Source organism: Athene noctua, chromosome 1 (assembly GCF_965140245.1).
Source record: "Athene noctua chromosome 1, bAthNoc1.hap1.1, whole genome shotgun sequence".
Lineage (NCBI taxonomy): Eukaryota > Metazoa > Chordata > Aves > Strigiformes > Strigidae > Athene > Athene noctua.
The window spans coordinates 108,674,591-108,696,313 of record NC_134037.1 but is presented as its reverse complement, the minus strand read 5'-3'; the positions used below and the strand labels follow the sequence as shown (position 1 = coordinate 108,696,313).

Below are 21,723 nucleotides of genomic sequence, written 5' to 3'. Positions count from 1 at the left end.
TTAAGCAGCACCTGATGTAATAATAGTAGGTTTTCCCTCTTCATTGGAAATACCTGGGCTGGCACACTGGGCAGATCATGCTTTTTGTGCCCCTAATCCAATCAGCCAGCTGAGGTGGTTGCAGGTCATCACACCAGGGGCACTTCTTTACAGGTGTTTCTCAAGTCACCGCTTGCCTAACTGGGATCAGCTGTTTCTTGCTCAGCTCATAGGAGGCACCTGGGTACCTCCCCATGGGGTACAGGCAGCAGAGAGCATGCAGCACCAGGCAAGACCTCTAATCCTACCTTTACAGTTATATTCATCGTGGCACTAAATCATAAATCCCAAGTCAATATAAAGAGTTAACTGCTGCTCTAACATATTCAATCATGCTGCAGATTAAACTCTTTCCTTGGGTTTTCTGTTAGCTTATCTCCACTGAAGCAAGAGCTGTTATGCCAATCCCTTCTGCAGAATATGCACCTACATGAAGAAACTATGTCTTAGCAAAGATAATCTACAGGGAACCAGGAAAACGTTAGTACCTTCAGAGCAATTTTGTATTCCTAGACTTTGTGCACGCCTCAGAAATAACACAGAACCACAAAAGTTCCTCCTGCTGTTTGCAGTATGCAAATACTGTAAGAAATCACTGAGTTTCCCAGGGGCATCACCTTTAGTGTGATAGAGGCTTCTACCTACCTAACCTCCAACCCACCACAAGCAGTAACCAAGCCAGCAAGCAGCTCCTGCTGCCAGACCCACAGCCTTCAGGGAGGGCTGGGCACACCCATCATTTCCAGGATAAGGAGTGGGCCAGAGAAAGGACTCACCTCCTTGCAGAGTTCCCAGGAGACTTCAGCTTCCATTAGACTCATGGGTAAAAAGTAACAGCCCTAAATTCAAATTCAGACCTTCAAAGAAAGGGCTAAGAAGGAATAGCTACTCCAATGTTCCTGCTATCCATCAAATCCTCTCCAAAAGAAAGGAATAAAAGTCCCACCACTCTCCTATCAATCAAGAGCTTTTTTCCTCTTCTAAGGACACCTTCTATAAATATAATTATTGATATTATCTAGATTATAGATTATTTAGATATTATTTATCTAAACAGATAAATAACAAAATAAGACTAGATTACTGAATTGATACTGAGTCTAGCAGCTGCAAAGCACTTAATACTGGCATTTTGGTCTAGGTGGGAGCATGACATAATGGTGTAAGGATCAGCTTGGCAAGCCCTTAATTATTAATGAACTTTCCTGCCTTGTAACAGTATGTGTTTTCAGGTGATTGCTGGCTCCTAGCTGCCATTGCATCTCTCACTTTGAATCTGGACATTCTGTACCGTGTTGTTCCCAAGGCTCAGAGTTTCCAGAAGGACTATGCTGGGATCTTTCATTTCCAGGTACCAATATGATCAAGGTATTGAAAATAAAAGAGAAAAATGCTAGTATTTAGCTATAAGCAGATTTTTTGTGTTTGGTGCAGGATAAATATTCAAAAATTACAGTGTGTAAGGGAAATTAGTTGGGGAGAAGGAAAGAAAAAAAGAACGGGGTTAAATAATGTTAAATGACACCTGTGCACTGGCTAGATTCTGCTGTCTTACAGCTGATAGGACTCTTGTGAGTTATGCAGGTTTTGTAAACTGAGCCAAACAATCGCACCATGTGGGTCAAGCCAAGCTCTATTGCTTCTGACTGTCGAGAGTGAATTCAGGCTGATGCAGTTCCTCATCCTTCCATTCCCTCCTTGAGGCTTTGCCTGGATTTCCTTGCCTGCAGCATGTTGGGACTGAGCCAACCTGCTTTGACTTAGAGGTTAGGGTCAGGTGTGAGCAGTATGGCTTCACTGTGCAAAGCTAAAGGCAGTGTTTTGGTGAGGACATACCTATCCTTTCCACCAGCTCATCTCAGTGGAGGGGTTATTGTGTGAATTATCTTCTTTCCTTTCAGGACTGCATCAGATTCTGGAGTAAATGTTTTTAGCGTTCAGGCAAAAACTAGCATTAGCAATATTTCACACATTTCCCAGTATTTTCAGAAGGGATTAGCACCACTGAGTACTTTCCGTTTGGGTGACCTCTCCTTGCATAATTTTTACAGGGGCATTGTTGGGGTTTTTTTCAGTGGATTGGATCTTGAAAGAGTAGACAAGAAAAGGTATTTTAGAGTATCGTGTCTACACGGTAGCTTTCTGGACTTCCACCATGTAAGTTCCACATGGAGCACACACAGTGTTCCAGATGTTATGTGCATCAGGTTGCCATTAATATTACCTACCAGCAAAATTTAATACAGCATTAAGTAACCTGCTTGGCACTTCACAGAGCTGAGAAGAGTTTTCCTCTATTACAAGGGTGAGAGGAGCCCAGCGTGGAATGAAACCTTACAGTGACTTATCCAGGGGGAACTGATGACAGGTGAAGGGGTAGGAAGGTGGTAGTGTGGATCTGTTACGTGCATATCAACGCTCATCATCTTTCCCTTTCTTCTTTTTATCAGTTCTGGCAGTACGGGGAGTGGGTAGACGTCGTGGTGGATGACAGGCTGCCCACCAAGAACGGAAAGCTGCTCTTCGTTCATTCGGAGGAACGCAACGAGTTCTGGAGCGCGCTGCTGGAGAAGGCCTACGCCAAGTAGGGTGGCTAAGCAGGAGGCAGTGTTCCAGGGTGTGCAGAAAGTGACTACCAAGGCAGTTGTGGTGTTAGACACAATGCACTTCACACAAATGCAGCACCTGTTTCACCCATTATTTACAGTTTTCTCTAGGTCCATGAAGGGTATTGCCAATTATCTGTTTCAAGGGGCTTTACTTCTGGTGCTCCAGCTTACCCTGATGATCACACGGACTGAGAGATACTAAACTATAAACCCTTTTTTCTGGAGTGACAATGCTTACAGGTAGAGATGGCCGCTTACATAGCTCTTGTCATCTCTCCCACAGGTTGAATGGCTCTTATGAAGCTCTTGCAAGAGGGTCCACTATGGAAGGCTTTGAGGATTTTACTGGAGGCATCTCTGAGTCCTATGAGCTGCGGAGGGCTCCTTCAGACCTGTACCAAATCATCCAGAAGGCTCTGAGAGCTGGATCACTGCTTGGCTGTTCCATTGATGTAAGAGACTGCTACCACTTTACTCTCCTTTCTCCTTTTCTCAGGGCTCTGGTCCATACTGTAACAAAAGCTCAGACAAATGTTAGACACATGTAGGAAGGTCTGGATTAAAAGCAAGCTACAATTAATGGGAGACTTTTATTGATTTCCGTTATAAAAGCTTTGGATGAGGTTCTAAATAACCAACTCTCATCATGCCTCCCTTTTTACAAGGCAACCCGTGATGATACTTAGAACCATGAACTGGGGACTGGTCTTCCCAAACTCTGTTTTCATTCTCTGAGTATCTTTTCTCATTCAAATTCTGTGTAATTTCAGCTCCAGACACTTGACTGCCAGAGACAAACTCTTTGAGACACTTTGTTGTAGCCTGTAGTCTGATTCTGACTTTGGTTTTTAGTCCTTAAGATTATTGGTACCTGTAATACAAACTCCCTCGAGTTACAGATGATGTTTGTACATGTTTTGGAAACCTCATGCCTTTCAAATGCCATTGCGTTATCTTGTTTGCAATCCTGGTTCATGGCATATGGGATTACCCAAATTCAAATTTTGATATGCTGGATCTCAATCAAGGCAGGCTAGAGCTTTGTTCACGTGAACATGTTTGCAGGTGACTGGGTCTGTTACCTGAGCTGGGAATTGGATTTAGATTTCATTGTACATTCTTGAATTTCTGCTGTGCCAGGACTGCATATTTAGGGTCATGAAACTGTGGGGGTGAACTTTTGCTGTGGATCTCACCTTTATTTAATATACTTTGCATCAAGAATATTGATATTCATTGTGCATACCACTTTGGATATCTTCCTCCATATTAATTTGCTCATGAAAGCTGAGTTCATACGCAATATATAGTCCTAAATGTGTATACTTTTGTCACCCCAGAAAACGACTACATCTGAAATAGAAGAAATTACAAGTCTGCAGCTGGTAAAGGGGCATGCTTACTCTGTCACTGGAGCAGAAGAGGTAAGCCAGCCTGTCCAGGACCATCATACAAACCAGCCTGGGTTTGCAGTACTGCAGTGCTGTTTTGCCAGTTATTAGGCCTAGCGTAAAGGACACAGCCAGTATAAAGATGAACCAATAACCAAATTGTATTTGATACAAAAGGGTCAGTACATGGGTGAGCGCTGGGGGTACAAACAAGTCAGATTATACATAATTGACATCAATCCCACTGACCCCAACAACAACACCACATGACCAACAATAGGTGCAATAAATGGTGAAACGTAGTTTCCCATAGAAGGGATAGGAGACAACTGAGTCAACAAACCAAACACATAAGACTAAGGAAGCCACATACTAAATTTCTACACAGCCCACATTTACAAAAGCCAGACCTGACCAGAGCCCAGTTCCAGGGAGACAGGAGGTCCTTCCCCAACAGGGAACTCTGCAAAGTGCATCCACCTCACAGACAGACACTGCCCCTGCCTGCAAGTGGTCCCAGCTTTTATCCCTGAGTGAGACACCTGACCCTTGTTTACTTAATGCAGACCCCTGGGGCTCATTTACCTCATGGCTCTCCCTGCAAGGCCACCGCACCCTGGAGGGAAGCCTAAAGGTGAACTCACCCCCCCTTTGTGAAGGGCTGTGGGAATCACCCATATGTCAACCTTAATTTGGGGCTCTTGGGGTTGAAACCCCAGCATTTCAAGTGCTTTCAGCTTTCTGATGTCTTTCTATGACTGACCAAATAAAAATGTTGTTAACATGCATCCTTTTACAGAAAAAAGAAAGCACTTGTAGTCCTTAGCAAGGTGGAAAGCTCTATACTGGTGTTTATATATAGTATACCGTGTAGTCTGCAACTGGTATTGTACCAGACGACTAGAATACAAAAATGTAAAGCTGGGCTAAGCTGTTACTGAAATGGAGGGTAGGAAAAGGAGAAACAGGAGAGGAGGCAGCCGTTTCCCCAGGTGATAATATTGCACCAGGTGGGAGCATGTACTTTGCCAGTCAGTGCTAATGGGAAAGGAGTAAAAGCCTCTTTCATGAACTCTGCTGTTAGTCTCACCTTGACAGTGAGTCCTAGATAATCCTGCTCTTCTGAAACTGGAAATCATTACAGAGGTTTCTGTGCCAGATAACCTCCTTCCAACCTTGCTGTGTTGTGCGACATCTCTTGCTTTCGAGGATGTAGATATTCTGCTGTTTTGTAGCCATTGTTTTTCCTTGCAGGTTGCTGTCATTATATGAAATGGTGAGTGCTGCAGTTAATGGCTCACTTGGTGGCACAGGATAATGTAAAATAAGGGTGGAAAGCATCTAGGTGTCTTTTACCTACTGCAAATTGTAATGGACTGCATCACTCAAGTACAAACTTTATCCTGTCTGAAAAGCAATTGCCCTGTGATGATTGGAATAATGGAAGTGCTCAGGCTCTGTTTGTTGTGGATCTTCTAGGTATATCACCGAGGACGGCCAGAGAAACTAGTGAGGCTTAGAAATCCCTGGGGTGATTGCGAATGGACTGGAGCTTGGAGTGATAAGTAGGTTTTTATATGACCCTGCTTCTCTCTCTTCAGTGTATTTTGGTATCTTTTAAAAATTAAATTAGGATTGTGCAGCTATTCCAACCACAAAGCACATTTAGGAGAGATACTAGATCAGTTGAAATAAAACACTATTAATTTATTAGCAAGGTTAGATATTGATCCGTTCTGCACAGTGGTCATCCTTCCCTGCCCCAGGCAGAGCTTTCTAATAAGAGAAAACAGCCCATGTTTTAATTGTGAGTTGCTCAATGCAAGCATATCCATGTCATTTGGCAAGATAACTTTTCTCAGATTGATCCTACTGATGGTGCCAGGACCTTAGTAGATCATGCAAACCAATTCCATTCCTGGGAATTACAGCAGGGGTAAACCACTGTGCCTCTGCTTCAACTCAGGTTGCATGGCTCTAAATCTGACCAGTATTTGGTTTCCACTGGAGAATCTTGAAAAAATGGGGATGTTGACTAAACTGAGGCCCAGAAGTTTGAAAATCTCTCAGAAACTGTCTGGGCTTCAACTATCTTGGAATCTCAGGAGAATGGCAGTGACACCACCTCTTCTATTTTTATATTTAGAATAGCATACATTTTACTTCCATGTGGGCCACAATATATTTTTTCATGCAACACTGAGATTTCAGTTTCCTGTCCTGACTGCAGCCCTGGTGCTGCTGTTGTAACATACTTAAGGATAGAAAATAGAGATAAACATCAGAATTATTCTTACTCTTATTAGAGCTACTTTGCTCAGCCACAAGATAAGCTGCCTCAGTCACACACACGTGCCATATCCTGATTTTGTTAGACCCCTTTTACTATGGGACAGCCCTGCCGAGGCAGGTGCAGAACTCCATTTTCATATGGGAGCAGACCAGAGCTGGATCCAACTTGCTGCACATTAACATCAGAATGGAAAGAAGCGATGATGTTTTCTGTAGTACGTTTTCTAATTCCACCTTTTTGGTTTCTTGTTTTTTTCATGACCCCAACAGTGGAGCTTATATAATTTCCCTAGGGAGACTATCAGACATCCCAATAGATATTACAGTGGAGAAACTCTGCCTGACTCGTGTTACCTAATCCAGCCAGTCTGCAATATTTGTACATTCTGGCACTGGCAGCAATGATTCAATTTAAGGTTTATTTGTTGCAAATACAGTTGCAGTCTGATTCCATCCCTGTATAGTCAGGTTGCTGTGTGTACTGCCACTGGGAGGGGCAGAAGGTCTAATTGTTGAAGAAATACATACTCCTTTATCAGCTGTAATAAAAGAGCCTAACTCTCTGATCTCATTGTAGAATAAAATACAACTGAACAGCTTGCTTTTGTGCTTTGTCTGCAGTGCTTCTGAATGGAATTATGTTGATCCCAAACAAAAACAGGCTCTGTTTAAGAAAGTAGAAGATGGAGAGTTTTGGTGAGAATTGTTCATTTAGCTTAATCTTTTGGACATTTTATGTGCATGTTTGTTCTTTAAGCAGTACTTTCAGTTGGATGGAGAGAAACTGTCAGCACCAAGGGGGTTAATAATGGCATGTGTGTGTTGTTAGCCTCTTGTTTATTTCCCTTCCCATTCAAATACTACCTTTTATTAGAGCTTGCATAACTCAGTGCTTATCCAAAATACAGAGACCAGATGGTAATAAAATTAATGAGGTGGCAAGAATGAACCTCAGCTGCTCTACATTTTGAGGTTTGGGGTTTTTGTTTTGTTTTGTTTTTTTTCCTAAATGCTACACACTAATGAAAAAGTTTAGATTACCAGCTTGGGAAGAGTCTGTTTACCCAGACCTAATGGAAAGCCCATCCAGTTAGCTGATTATATGGATCAGTACTGAACCCATGTCACTCTGTCCTAGACTGGAAAGATAAATGGCTACTGTCTTCCAGCACAATCAGCAATATGGGCCATAAGGCACTGAGAAATGAGAACAGACCTCTGCTTGAGGCATGAAGTGATCAAGATCTGTCATTCATGCAAACCTACTAGGAATGGTAAAAACAAACATCAAAGATAGCATTAAAGCAAAACACCAAACTGGGACTGTTCTACAGTGATACTTTCATAAAAGCCAACTCTTACTCCCATTAGATGGTATCTCCCTGCACATTTTGTTCCACCAGTTTTAGTGAATTTGCTTATGAAGCATGATCCATGAGGGACTGCCCAACAGCTGGGGATGACAGAAAGTGATATGACTGAGCCCATAATGTGTAACAACCGTTGAGAACCACTGTCTCCAGGAGTTACAGATCATTCGGGGAGTGGGAAATTTTGTTTCTCAAAAACAAGTTCCAAGTTTCAGAGTTCATGTAAATGGGACTTTGGGCAGCTCTGTAGTACTGATTTTTCCTGCCCTGTTGGGAGAGACATACATTTGCTGTCGCCTCAACTGTTGCAGGCTGATGGACTAACGCTAATCTTTTTGTGTGCCAGGATGGCATTTTCAGATTTTCAAAGGCAGTTCACCCGCATTGAGATCTGCAACTTGACTCCGGATACACTGACAAGAAATGAGGTCAAAAAATGGGACCTGACCCTGTTTAATGGACAGTGGAGACGGGGTTCAACTGCTGGAGGCTGCCAGAACTACCAAGGTGGAGACCCAGCCAAGTGGACATTTGGTGAAATACCAAACAAACCAATCAAAAAATAAATGCTTGTAAACTGAAGGGGGCTTTGGTGGGAAGAGCTTGAAGACATAGCTCTGTCTGTGGAGTTTAGACAGTAAGCAAAAGCTTCACAGTCTAAACAAAGATCTAATTCACACTTATTTCCTTGTTGGGGATTAGCAACCCACTAAGCAGTTAATTCATGGCGCTTTTTTTTTTTTTCCCTCTGTCTTCTTTTCCTGCTTATACAGCTTTTGCTACTGCCTGGAGTAATCCTCTGAAGGGCTGGGTAGGCCAGGAAAGTGTCACAGTTCAGTGGCAGTGTTGTTTCCCATTCATTTTCAGGTTAGACCTCTGGAGAGGCTGTCTGGCATTTGGTCCTCTTGCAACAATAGCAGCCTCGGCCAAGAACATTTCCTGAAGATAAATGAGTGGCTGGAATTAACAATATCAGCTCCTCCCTGTTGGTCATTACTCCCCAGGAAATACCTTGGTGCTTTGATTTGCTATGGCTCCAATTGATATTTAGCATAGCTGTGAAAACATAAAACCCTGTAACGTAATGGAAAGGACTGGAAAAACTCCAGGGAAAAGTCCTTCCAAAGAGATATTCTCTGTAATTCTAGTGACAGCCATCTTGGCTACAATGACAGCAAAATCTCCTTCTTTTTGTCTCATCCTGGGAATTCTTAGCAACATACTGGACCAATCCCCAGTTCAAAATCCGGTTGGATGAACCAGATTATGACCATGAAGGGAGTTTGGATGAGTCGTGCTGTACTATACTGGTGGGCTTGATGCAGAAGAATCGCAGGAGACAGAAGAAAATGGGAGAAGGTCTGCTTTGTATTGGTTATTCGCTCTATCAGGTAAAGTTGGATGAAAGGCTTTATTCCCTGTTCTGTTACGCTGGAAAAAAATTAACAATGTGCTACGTCTTGACATTCAGCACTACACTGCAATAAGAACTGGATTTTGCAAGATGATTCAAACCCTTCTCTCATTTCTTCCTGACCCACATAATATGGGAAGATTCAGATAAATTTAGGCTCAGTTTTTGTCCCACTTTAACAGGAGAGCAGTGTAAAGCTAGAGGCAATAATTTAGGAACAGTCTCACTGAGAGCCTTCTCTTACAAAATCTGAATGGGTGCAGGCTCAGGGTGCCTGGCAATTCCAGATAAGTGTTTCTGATTACAGCCTATCATTAGTACTCAATAGTCACTTTCTTTTTTTCATTATTTTTCCCTTGTATTTGAAAATTGTTTTGATTCATTGTCTACCATGCTTATTGTTATGGTTCTGTAATTTTTTTTTTCTGATTCTCCCAGTGTTGCTTCTGTCTCTAAAAATATAATGTAGGGAAAAAATATACAGTGTCACCTCTAATTTCTGTGATGTGAAGGGAGAGAAGCAAATATAAAATTTTCCAACCAGTATTATCATTCCCAATATCCTATCTGGAGAAAAGCAATTAAATGTTGTATAGATTCCACTGGATGAAGATCATTAACCAGTACAGGTGGGAGCAGATGGGAATGTCTGGCTTTTGCTAATATATCGTGTGCAGGATGGTTCAAAACTAGGAAAGGTTTTCCCTAGTGCCTAAGTGTCTGCATACACAAATCGTTCTCACTGAGCACATTTCTGAGTTGCCATCTGTGTGGTGCCAAGCACCCTGGCCCATTGGCATCCTGAACTTGCACATTAAGGATGTTTGTCTGCTCATATCACCAAGTACCACCCCGGAGAAGTTAGCAGAGCTTTTGTGCTTTACATCCATTTCATCCCATCTGCCTCTGTGATCTTTTTCATAGCAAGGTAGACTTGGTGACTCTTAAAAACATGAAGACTTTCTTTTGAAAGACATGGCTGCTAAATCATCTCAGGTAGATATCCAGCTATGACCCAAGTTACTTGGGTCACACACTGTCATAAATTTACACCATTGCAGCTGATGCTGTGACTGAGGAGGTCCAGTTAGGACAGCATGGATGATGACCTAAAGCAGATCTCTGTGCAGGAGAAAGTGAAAAGGTGTATGCTCAAGTCTACCTGACCTGCAGAGCTTTTGTAAGTCATGTAGCTCAAACTGCCTACTGACAATAAGTGTGCCCATCACCGAGTTCCTGGCCTTCTACTATGTTGGTTATAAGGAACAAGACCTGAGGTCTCAAGGGGCCATCTCAGACTCCAGAATCATTGTACGGATGATATTTTCAAAAGCTCTTCTGGGACTTAGGAGGACATTCTCTTTGGCTCTCACTGGAATCTGTGCTCTCAAGACAACTAATTGCTTTTGGAAAAGCTACCTTATATTTGGAGGTGTGAATTAACATAGCAAGTTAGTTAACTTAGAAAGGACCAAATCTTGAAATTTGTTACTTGTTATAATTGCCTTACAACAATCTAATCATCCTCAGGCTGATTGCTAGTGATAGTAGCCTCATATTTTCATCATATTCCAGTAATAGTAGACTGGTAGATTTTAGGTCTGCTGTAAAAAAAATTGTCAGTTTGTTTTTGGTTAGCAAAGTGGGGTTAACTTGCTGATTTTGATGACTGAACAATTAAAGGCTTACCCACATATTTCTAGCCAATACTGTCATTCATGCCACCGTATCATGAGAAAAGCAATTAAATGTTTGATACAATCCTCTGGATGAAGATCCTGTTTTTCCTTTGGAACAGCTCTAGCACAAGCTAGAACTTCATGTATAACTGATACTACAATGTGTGGTTGTAAATGAAAATGAAAAAAAAAAGTGTCTGAAGGAGGCTTTATCTGATTTTTTTTTTTTTTTCTTATTGATGGATGTAGGTATGTGGCAACCCTTTAACATCAGCTCTTTTTCTTCCAGATTCCTCAGGAGGTATGTAATCTCTGCTGAAGACTTTTAGCCTCCAGATGGACTACCAGGAAGACTTCTTCCTTACTAATGACAGATTTTCTGGAGAGCTCTGTTCTTGCATCACTAGACCAATATCTCAAGTTCTGAATAGCCACTTCCAAGAAACTGAGCACAAGACATCTGAGTCCTGATCTTGACTTTATATATACTTGTTGAAATTTGGCTTCCACTAAGTTTGTATAACAGAGGTCAGAATTTGTCTATTTAGTACAGGTGAAGGCAGAACAGGGTCTCTGCACTCTAAAATTGAGAAAATGTAGCTAATGTTTACAAGAAATGCCAAACTCTGTGGATCCATTCCTTTTATAGTTCTGAGCTGGGGCTCCTGGTAATGAACAAACCCTGCTCAACCTTCCCTAATCCTCCCAGATGTCAATACTGAGGTAAAGAGACTTTTCATTCCTGAAGAAAGAGACCCTGGAGGTGTCTGGCAGTAGGAATAGCCTGTACTCATTACTGAGGTCCATCAGCCTGCACTGCCAATTTTCCCTCAGCTTTTCAGCCCTTTTCTTCTCTCTCAGTAAATGAATGTGTGGTCATGTAGCAATTAACTGTGTTCTTTTAACAGCTTTGCAGATGCAAAGGGAAAATGAACTTTATATATTGAAAATATATGGATCTGGCTTCTTAATCTTTGCAGTCTCACTTAGTTTAAGATTGAGTGAGGAGAAAGGATGAGGCTGTTGTATAAATACCAAATCCAATCTTAGTTTCAGAACACAAGAGGAAAACTATTTTTCTACAGTTTACAACAGAAAAACTGAACGATTATAAAAAGTTTGATAACATCTTTGTATGCTCTGATCTCAGACAGCCAGAAACCTTGTCCAAATGCAATGTTCCCCAGCCCGTGTCAACCACACTTTTTGCGGATCATTGAATCACACTTTCTGAGACACATCCCTGTGGAGCAAAGGTCACGAGTAGGAGGTTTATAGCAGAGATATTGTTCTTACACTACTGTTTCTTCTTACATCAGTGTTTTGTTTTATGAGCTATGCAATGTTTCACTTGCTCAAGAGTATATTGGTATTAAGGAAAAGTTAGGTACTAGTGTCCACATAATCCAAAGGAATATTCGTAGTATTACTAATAGAAGTTGAGTAGATCATCTAATGTGGCTCCAGAAGTCTCACTCTTGTGACTACTACTTTGTCCCATTTACTATCCTTTTCTGTCTGTTTAAAGAAATCGGAGTCTAGAATTCCTATGCAGTTAGGAGATTTATCCCATACCATAAGTTGCTCAAAAATATTCTGAAATTTAGATTTGTCCATAAGCAGCCCGTGAAAGCAAAAACTGCTCAATACATGGACAACTTAAGTACCACAGGTACTAGTTTGACCAGATATGAGCACACATTAAGATCTTTTTATTTATTTCATACCAGTGATTGTAAAGAGGCATGTGAAAATATAATCTTTATAGAGAAGGATCCTTGCCCCTTCTACTTATCTGCCTGACAGTTTCCCATGGCAGAATCCTAGTAGTTATCTTTTATGCCGTGACTCATGGATTTATTATTTTGTACTAAGAAAAATGTGAGATGGCTTTAAAGCACTGAAACTGAAATAGAGTGGCTGGCTTACCAGTGAATTGTCAAATGGTTTCTAACAAAAAAACGTTTCCCACAGCTGGAAAATAACACCGATGCTCATACAAACCGTGCTTTCTTCGCAAGGATCAAACCAGTATTCCAGTCTGGTCATGTCAAGATGCGTGAAGTCTCCAGTCGCATAAAGTTGCCCCGGGGAGAGTACCTCATTGTGCCGTCCACTTCTGAGCCTTACAAAAATGGAGAGTTCTGCCTGCGAGTTTTTTCTGAGAAACAGGCTAAAACGCAGTGCGTATCTTTTCTGTAAAGCCTCCTCTTCTGCTGGTGAAGCACAAAAAGGAAAAGGTCAGGTGTTGCACCCACAACCTGTGCTCTATCTTTTCCCTTAAACAGCAAAATAGGCCCATTTCTAGGACCAATTTTCTTACATAGTCTACCATATGTGATACACGCATCCATGGTAGAGAGTCATGGCTCTTCAGATGGCCTCCACCAAGCACTCAAGTGGTTACCAGATCCCTCATGTCTGTGAGATAAAAGTTCCCACAGTATCAATGAAGGAATGAAGGATTTTGGAGTATGACAATAAGCAGATGATTTTAAAAAGGGTTGTATTAATAGCAGCCATTGAATGAAAAAACAGGAGTGTGGATACAAGACAAGAACAACAAGGCTGGATTTCCTGAGGAAAATATCTCCAAAGAGTGGGACAAATAGCGGTGGGATGGGGAGCATGGGAAGCAGGAAACCTGGGGGCTTGTTCTGTGCATTTGTTAGCACCTTATATTCAAACAGCTTGTTTTGCTAATTATTTTAAAGGCAAATGATAGACTCATCATTTCTGATTGTTTGTGGGTTTTTTTCTTTTTTTCCTTAGGATGATTGGTGATGTGGTGTCTGCAAAACCATACGAGGTAACTGGGCAGATTTTTTTTTTTTCCTAGCAGACTTTTTCTTCAGACATGGAGGCAAAACAAGGTCAAGATTTTTGTTTCTCCCATGAGCTGGGATCACAGTATATTTTTGTGCTCAGGAGACATATTTTTTGGTTGTGGGGATTCTTTACATATCTCCATGTCTTAGTTTCACATGCGATTTCATGTACCTGGGCCCATGGGGCACAGAAGCTGCATCCTTGTAGCTTATAATGTCCTTCCATCTAACACAGGTAGGAGAAGGTGGGGGGTCATGGAATGATCCCTTCCAGAGAAACAAATAATCTTCTTAATGCCTGAGAAAAATTGCAAAAGCAACCTTCCAAGGAACTGCTGAATTGCTATGGCAGGGTGCAGCAATATTTTCACTGCAGCTATTCTATAAAACTACACTGGTAGCAGAAGAAAACTTTTTCATCAGTCTTAGAAAGTATTTACTCCCAAATGAAGCCAATTGCTGTCTGGTCGTGATTTAAGTAATGCCTCTGTTTTGCCATTGTTGCAGAGCAAGTGCTCATTTTCTATTGCGGTAAATAGTACCCCATAAAGCTGCTTTACGATATCCACAGCTAGTTTTCTAGAACCACCTTGTAAACCACACTCTCGGTCATCTCTTTCCTCTAGCCCCATGTCGATAACAAATATATAGATGATGAGTTCAAGACTCTGTTCCAAAAGCTCTCTGGAGAGGTAAGTGGATTAAAGTGAAAAGAAAAAGACTGGGACCTCTCTGTTATGATTATGCAAATATTTGACTTGCCGATTCCTTTTACTGTCTGGTCTTCAAAAAACCAAGCAGTTCTCCCCTTTTATTAACTCACAGTTTCAGTTCAATTCATTTTACAACAGAGCAGTTTTACTACATTGTTCCTCTTATTGGTGCAAAATGTGATTTATTCCCTCAGTAATGCAGGGCATGGAATAACTTTGGAAATAGGGGTGATGGGAGTGAGGACTGTGAAAATAATATCCTACAGTGAAATAAATTACCTGTGTAGTTAGCATGTAATTCTGACAATTGCCTAGTTGGCCAGTTCCTTCCTTTTTGTTCAGAAGCCCCAGGAACTGGAAAACTGTTGGCTGAACTTTCTCTCTATTTGTTGTATTTAGGAAACCTCTACAAAGCCCTGCTGCATTAGCGTGTGGCTGTCATGTCAGATCTTCTCTTAAAGAACAGGTGGCCACTGGCATTGGAGAGGGAAAACATTATGTTAGTTAGGAAAACCTTTTTGAGATTTGAGAAGGCAATTTTGATATTGTTTGGTTATAGTTTCGATAAGCCTGGAAAATCTCAAATGCTCTCCTGAACCTCTTCAGCTGAGAGAGAAGGCATTCGCCCAATTCAGTCAAACCTCTTAAAACATTAATATTTATTGGGTCACATCACCATGGCACCTAACAAAACACTTCCCATTTAAAAGGCTAGAAATATTCATGGTTTCTGAGGATCTCCTCTATGTGATGTCTAATGGTAAAGTGTTAGAAAATATTTAAAGGTTTACATGCCTTAGGTATGGAAGGAAAATAGTCTCTGAATGTCTGACAGCAAATGTATATAGCTTGTTTCAAATAATTTTTGTGTTAACGGCTGAGGTATGTTTTGTTTTCTGTCCAGGACAGTGAAGTGACTGCAGTTGAACTTCAAACTATCCTAAACCGGGTTTTGGCAAAGAGTAAGTAATGTTATGTAGTTCCCCTTGAGTGGAGTTGAGAGGCATGTGCTGAAATGGTGACGCACAAAGTTGCTATAAGGTCAGAGGGAATGTCTGTGCCTAGGTCTATCAGCACACAGATAGGATCTGTGCTAACAAAACCTGCCCTATCAGTAGAGGGTGATGAAAAACTGAGTTTGTGTCTTCCCTCAGCTGAGTTTCTCCTGGCTTGCCGAACCTCTAATATGTAGGGGAAGAAGTACCACCTGGTGCTCCCCTTCTAAGTACTGCCAGCTGATGTTCTGCAGAGGCACCATATTCCCTGTACTTTCTTGGGAGGAACATCATGGAAAGATACTATTATGCTGCTGCATAACTGCGCCAAAACCAGTAACATCCCCTGCCCCTGTGCCAAAAAAAGCCATGTTAATCAGCTGAAGGACAATAGTGGAAGGAATGGCAGACCATTTACTTTGCCAATAAGATTTTAAGGTGGCTGACATCTCCAAGGGTGTCTGCAGAAAAATACTTGTCTAAAAATATTTCTGACTTGGATTTTTACTTCCTTTTTGTACAGGAAAGGATATTAAAACTGATGGATTCAACATTAACACTTGCAGGGAGATGATCAGCCTTTTAGATGTATCCTTTGAATGTCATTTCATCACCTTTAAAGTTTCTGGATCTCCTTTGAAAAACTTCTCCATGAGGTGGGCTAAGTTTGCACTTCCATTGTCCAGACACATGGCTGGAGGCATAAAATTCAGCCAAGCGGCTCTATCAGCTCAGGGTGGCAGAAACCTGAACCATTTAATCATCGGCTGCTTCTCTAACCTGCTCTGCATCTCTCATCGCTTAAACTTTCCCCTAAAAATAGCAGGGAGAAGAAGCAGGGACCTTCTGCCTGGATGCAACTGTGCAGTTTTGCATGCATACACAGTGTGCTCGGCAGGAGGCAAGTTTTAAACACAACCTCAGCTGCCATCTCTAAGTCAGGTACTGCTTATAGAGCACAGAACTCAAAGCAGCAGAGACAGGCTGGAGAACCTGTTCAAAGTGGGAAGGATATAGGTACAGGCTGTGCCTCCCTCCCTTCTGCATAGCTTGTAGGGCACATGGGAGCTGATAAACTCTGCCTAGCCAAGGGAAAAGGAGAGGTCAGCACAGCTGCCCAGTACTCCTTTGATGTGATGGGAAGGTAGCCAGTGCACTGGGAGGGTCATAAGCCATGTTGCCAGGATTATACTAATGTTGGTCTCATGACATGGTCATGTCGAGGTCAGCAGGGATTAGCTGTGGATCACTGGCTGTTAAGAGAAGTGATGCCTTTGTCCTACCCTCCACAAGCTCCTAAACACAACAGGGCAACTCAGTAAGTACAGTGTCATGGGGGCCAACTCCCTGTTTTTGCATAATTTTCCATAGGAAGAGTGTACAAGACCCTGAAGGACATGGGGGAGGACTGCGTAGTCTACTATTGATTTTCTCTGTTCGCTTGCAGTTCCTGCCTCTGGTTTCTAACACCTGTCTGCTGAGAGGCCTGTCCTTTCTTTCCCTAAGGACTCTAACCTACAGTTAACTGTACAAAATGCGAGTGGACCTAATTGTGATTGTATATTTAGCAATCCCATATATCATTCCCTGCGAGTGCACATAGCCTAGAAATTCTTGGCATGCCTTTAGCTAAGCAAATGTAAAGCTGTGGGCATGTCTGTGTGAGATGGAGATGCATTACAAATCAGAACTAATATGGCATTAAGATGAAACTGTGATGGGTGATTTGTTTTTATCAGAACTGATTGGTGTCCAGTTTTTCTAAGGATACAGGAATCCTGATTTTTGAACCATGCCTTAACATCCCCAGACCAATGGGACCGGCACCTTGGGACTTGTGGAATTCAAGACACTTTGGATGAAGATTCAAAAGTATTTGGTAACAATATTTCTGACTGTCTCCCCTTCCCTCTCACCTCTGAAGTTCAGATCCAGAACTGAGATAGGGTTAAGCCACCACAGGCAGATATACTTGAAACCTTCCGTCTTGTGGCTGGAGTTTGTTCCAGGGCTCACAAACACCTCTGATTTAAAAAGCACAAGCAGATCCTCTTTCACCTTGTCCCCACCACTCTCCCTAATATGCAATACCTTATGGAAAGCCAGATTAATCCTCTTTCACTGTTGGCAAAGAGAGGTCTCTCTGCTGCTTGCTGTATTAAAGCTCATATGAACATATCTCTGCTGTTGCAGTATGTTCCATTGCCAGCTGAGCACTATCAAACACAAGAAACACATATTTTTAGAACCTACAAAAACCTGGCTTTGTGATTTTTAAATCTTGTAGAAGTGCTGAATTATTTTCTGGCAGAGGATTTAATATCCCAGGAAGTTCACCCAGAATCAAGGAGTCTAAAGGAAGGTCAGATTTGGACCTGCTTTGTTTGACATCCCTTTCAGGCAAGCCTGCTGCTCCCATACTTGATGCTGGTCAACACAGAGCATCCATCCTGGAGGTTCATGAAGAGGTGTTGCATTCATGAAGCATCAGCTCTGTCCTAGGGCTGGTGTCAGCAGAGAAAGCCCTGAGAGCCATCTCCAGTCTGAGCTGTAGGTCTGGGTGGCATCTATTTCTGGATAATAAACCTGCTGGCAGTAGGAAGCATCTGTCATCATGTCTGAAATATTAAGCAAAATGGACTTTGCCTGTTGCAGTGTTTGCCAAATGATAGGATATTTTCCTAAATGGCGTGTCTGTCACCATGTAACATGAAGGCAGGCAGTCTGCCAGCCCATGGGAATGTATTTCCCAGTCTGCCTTGCTTGCCAGTAGCTACTTGAAACATTTCCTTTGGTCGGGAATGGTTCAAAGAGTAGGAGACTGGGCTGGTAGGGGCAGCCCCTGTCCCAGGCATCAGAAACCTGAGGCTGTATCTGCACAGCAGAGTGATAGTGTGGACAGAGCAGAGGTTGGCACGATTGTCCTGGCATTAATCTAGCTACACGAGGAGGGAGGAAGGCAGGGCACGGGCTGCAGAGTGGACTAGCAAACAAAGGTTAAACCCTAAAGGACAGTTGATTATTTTATTCTGGCTGCTAACCCCTGGTGAGCCTTGTGTTACCATGTCTCCACTACTGCTGTTACCCAGCTGTGCAAGCCAAAGCCTGCCCGCCTGTGCTCGCACCACCACATTGCTGCGTGGGTACACAGTGAAAGGCCATCTCCACGTTCCCTTGTTCCCCTCTGCTGCAGGAAATCTATAAGAAAGTGGACAGGGACTACTCCGGTACTATTGACTCCCATGAGATGCGAAATGCCCTCAGAGAGGCAGGTGAGTGCACTGCTCAGTGACACGGTCGGATCACTGAACATTGGAAGAACAGTGGAGCATTTTAATGGCTTTGCTTCCCTTCCGTCTGCTAGATCACAGCATTGCCAGTGCCGTTCTCCCTTCCTGACTGTCACATACTGATACATCCTTTTGCTGTTATATACATCAAAACCCATCCTCTGTTCTGCATTATGAACCACTGATATTTTTGTCCATGCTGTGACCATTGCTTATCCATCTGACTATTGCTTGCTCTATTTTTGGCCTCATTATTTCCCAATCTAATTGTCCTTTTTCAGACCTATGTCCAAATCCTCTTTTTCCTTCATTTCCTCCTATCACCTTTCTCTACACTAGAGAAGGTGCAAACCTGATCAAGGCATGCCCCAATGATGTCCTCTCTGATGTGTGCTATTCACTTTTGGAGGAGTGCTTGCCAGCTCAGGGGCATCTAGAGGAGCACTGTTATTTTGATCTGTCTTGTGCTTGGTGGAGTTTATGTGAATGATCCAGAGACAGAAATAGCACTAATATGGGCCTGAATAGAGCCCAATGTATTATGTGAGCAATTGGCTCTACTGCAATCACTGCTATTCAGCTGCAGCGCCAAGACTCACTAATTAGGGGTTTATCTGGGGAACATAGGACTGGTTATACTGTGAAACAATGTGAAATATACAGTCTGAAAAAATGCTGTAAAAAAAATACTTTATGCCTCTCTTCACCCAGCATAATGGGCTTTGGAAAGGACCCACTGCAGAGGTGGGTGATGGAGTCCAACAGACCTTCTGGGAAGAATAGTCCTCAGTCTTTTACCCAGGTCTGCCTGCGGCTGCAGCAGTCCATGGGCAAGTCACATCAAAGACAGCATGTTAACCTGCTGTGTCAGTGATTCGTGTGCTTCCCGTGCCTTCAGGTTTCACGCTCAATGATCAGATGCAACACAGCATTGTCCTCCGCTACGCCTGCAGCAAGCTGACGATTGATTTCGATGGCTTTGTGGCCTGTATGATCCACTTAGAGATCCTGTTCAGTAAGTGCCTCTGTTCAGCAGCCAAGGGGAATTCTGAAAACTTTGGGATTTCATTAAGTATTTGCTACTTTCACAGTATTTAACTGTGAATGTAGCAAATTGCATGGAAATCTGAGGGTGCCAGCAAAAGTGTGTCTGTTGAAGAAAGCAGCAGAGAAATAGAAAAAGCCTTTCTGTCTGAATGACTATGGTGAGTGGGGAACATGTTTTCATAGCCTACTGTGCTCTTCTGCTGTACTTTATGGTCAGTGCTCTGGCCCCCAAGTTGTCCCAGATCCTGTAAATGGTACCATTTATCATTTACAGCCCTTACTCGGACCTGATTTACAGGTTTGTCCCTGGATCATACCAGATGGTACCACATCAGATTTTATAGTTGTCCTGCTGCCAATTCTCAGTTTGCTGATGTAGATCTGACTATTCTGCCTCGTGAAACAGCTTAGAAATTACTTGTAAGAGAAAAGAACGACAGCTGTAATATTATCTTACAGAACCAGTCTAGATTTCCAGTAGATCATGGCAAAAAGCCAGACATCTACATTTTGTGAGACAGTATTTCTCTACATGCCAAACTCCGTGGCTTATATCCAATTTTTTTTTTTTCTCCTCTTCTACTTTTCAGAAATGTTCCATCTCCTGGACAAAGACAAGAGTGGAGTCGTCCAGCTCTCTCTGGCTGAGGTGAGGCTTATCAGACTGAAATACTGTCTGGTTAAGCTACAGAAATGGACTGCACTAAAATACATTTATTTAAAATCACTGTTATAAGTGGTAAACTCAGTAGTGGTTCAAAAGGAAAGCTTGTTATGTGAAAAGGTTCTTCAGCTCAGGAGGCCTGTCTGAATTAGTAGAAGGAACATTATATGAGAAAAAAAGTAAAGATACATTCAAAACCCCTAAGGTTGCTTGAGAAATGCTTACACAGCCTGTTTCACTATCTACTTTTAGAGGGCAGTGGTCAATTCATTAGAAAACACACAGCAGGGAACCGTTCTTGTCTGGCAGAGAATGTGCTGATCAACCTGACAGAATTAGAAGAGACCTTTTAAGATGCCAGGTCTTTTTTTCCCCACATTGTTTTTAATGCAAATTTATCCTGTTGAAGCTGTAATAAAAGCAATCAGCTTGAGTCTTCTCTTTGCAGAATACAAATATATCTCAGGAAACAGCTGGAAGAGGCCCCAAGAGGTCCATCCAATTAGTCCTCTCAGCTGAAGCCTGGCTCGAAGGGAGGAGGATGGCTAGGGAGCCCTGTGACCCTCAGTCACAGCTAGTTAAATCTAGCTGAAATTGTACATTGCATACTCTGACCCTAGGATTTTTCAAAGCTTGCCCTAGAGAACTGATCTTCCCTCAGAACAGACCCCACTTGCAACATCTGAGGCTCAACCTGGCAATAAATTTCCCCAAAGTTCCAGAGCAGGTGGATTCTACATGTACAATAGATTAAAATGCAGGTCCAGCCTTTCCCAGTTTGTTCTCCCAAGTGTGGTAGAGTGCCCTGGTGGTATCCTGTGGGCTTCTAGATGGTCTGACTCCTTGTTTTTGTTTCTTCCTCAGTGGCTGTGCTGCACACTGGTTTGAACCATGGTCAATGAATTCAGCAGAGACCTTCTGAACATGGAACCACTCATTTGGCTGCTCCTTGCAGAGAAAAGCAGAGAGAGAAACTTGTTTTTACTACTGGCAAGTAATTTTAAAGCCCACTGAAACTGAAGTGATCTCCTTTCAGTTATAAAATAAATGCACTCTTGAACAAAAAAAGATAAACAAATCAAACAAACCAACCCAATCTCCTTTACTTCTGCTGTCCATAGAGCATTTCTCTGTGTCATGCTGAAACATCACAGATTTTGACTTAGTACAGATGGTCCCAGGTGACTTTGGTTTGACTTCTGACTGTGCATGGAAGTTCAGCAGTGTTCAAAATCCTGGAAAGGATCTCCATTGCCTGCAACATCCAACATATGTTTCACAGAGAGAAACCCATGCTCAGAGCATGGCTAAGGTTTGTGTTTCCACTCTGGCTACCTCCCTTCCCAGCCAATTCTCCGCTTCGGCTGTGCCAAACACCCACAGAAGCTGGGG

At 42.4% G+C, this 21,723-nt stretch overlaps 1 protein-coding gene across 1 annotated transcript in view; it reads left to right on the top strand.

The window, feature by feature from the left end:
* Nucleotides 1-21,277, top strand: part of CAPN8 (calpain 8) — a 30,640-nt gene extending 9,363 nt beyond the window's left edge. Inside the window, exons 3-21 of the mRNA XM_074926365.1 lie at nucleotides 1,272-1,390; nucleotides 2,490-2,623; nucleotides 2,932-3,100; nucleotides 3,989-4,072; nucleotides 5,519-5,604; nucleotides 6,953-7,027; nucleotides 8,048-8,208; nucleotides 8,917-9,092; nucleotides 11,084-11,095; nucleotides 12,769-12,977; nucleotides 13,567-13,603; nucleotides 14,249-14,314; nucleotides 15,240-15,297; nucleotides 15,854-15,918; nucleotides 17,141-17,209; nucleotides 18,524-18,602; nucleotides 19,519-19,635; nucleotides 20,258-20,316; nucleotides 21,196-21,277. Coding sequence (XP_074782466.1) covers nucleotides 1,272-1,390; nucleotides 2,490-2,623; nucleotides 2,932-3,100; nucleotides 3,989-4,072; nucleotides 5,519-5,604; nucleotides 6,953-7,027; nucleotides 8,048-8,208; nucleotides 8,917-9,092; nucleotides 11,084-11,095; nucleotides 12,769-12,977; nucleotides 13,567-13,603; nucleotides 14,249-14,314; nucleotides 15,240-15,297; nucleotides 15,854-15,918; nucleotides 17,141-17,209; nucleotides 18,524-18,602; nucleotides 19,519-19,635; nucleotides 20,258-20,316; nucleotides 21,196-21,219 — 1,799 coding nt within the window. The 3' untranslated portion in view covers nucleotides 21,220-21,277. The remainder of the gene's footprint in view (nucleotides 1-1,271; nucleotides 1,391-2,489; nucleotides 2,624-2,931; nucleotides 3,101-3,988; nucleotides 4,073-5,518; nucleotides 5,605-6,952; nucleotides 7,028-8,047; nucleotides 8,209-8,916; nucleotides 9,093-11,083; nucleotides 11,096-12,768; nucleotides 12,978-13,566; nucleotides 13,604-14,248; nucleotides 14,315-15,239; nucleotides 15,298-15,853; nucleotides 15,919-17,140; nucleotides 17,210-18,523; nucleotides 18,603-19,518; nucleotides 19,636-20,257; nucleotides 20,317-21,195) is intronic.
* The last annotated feature ends 446 nt before the right edge of the window (nucleotides 21,278-21,723 follow it).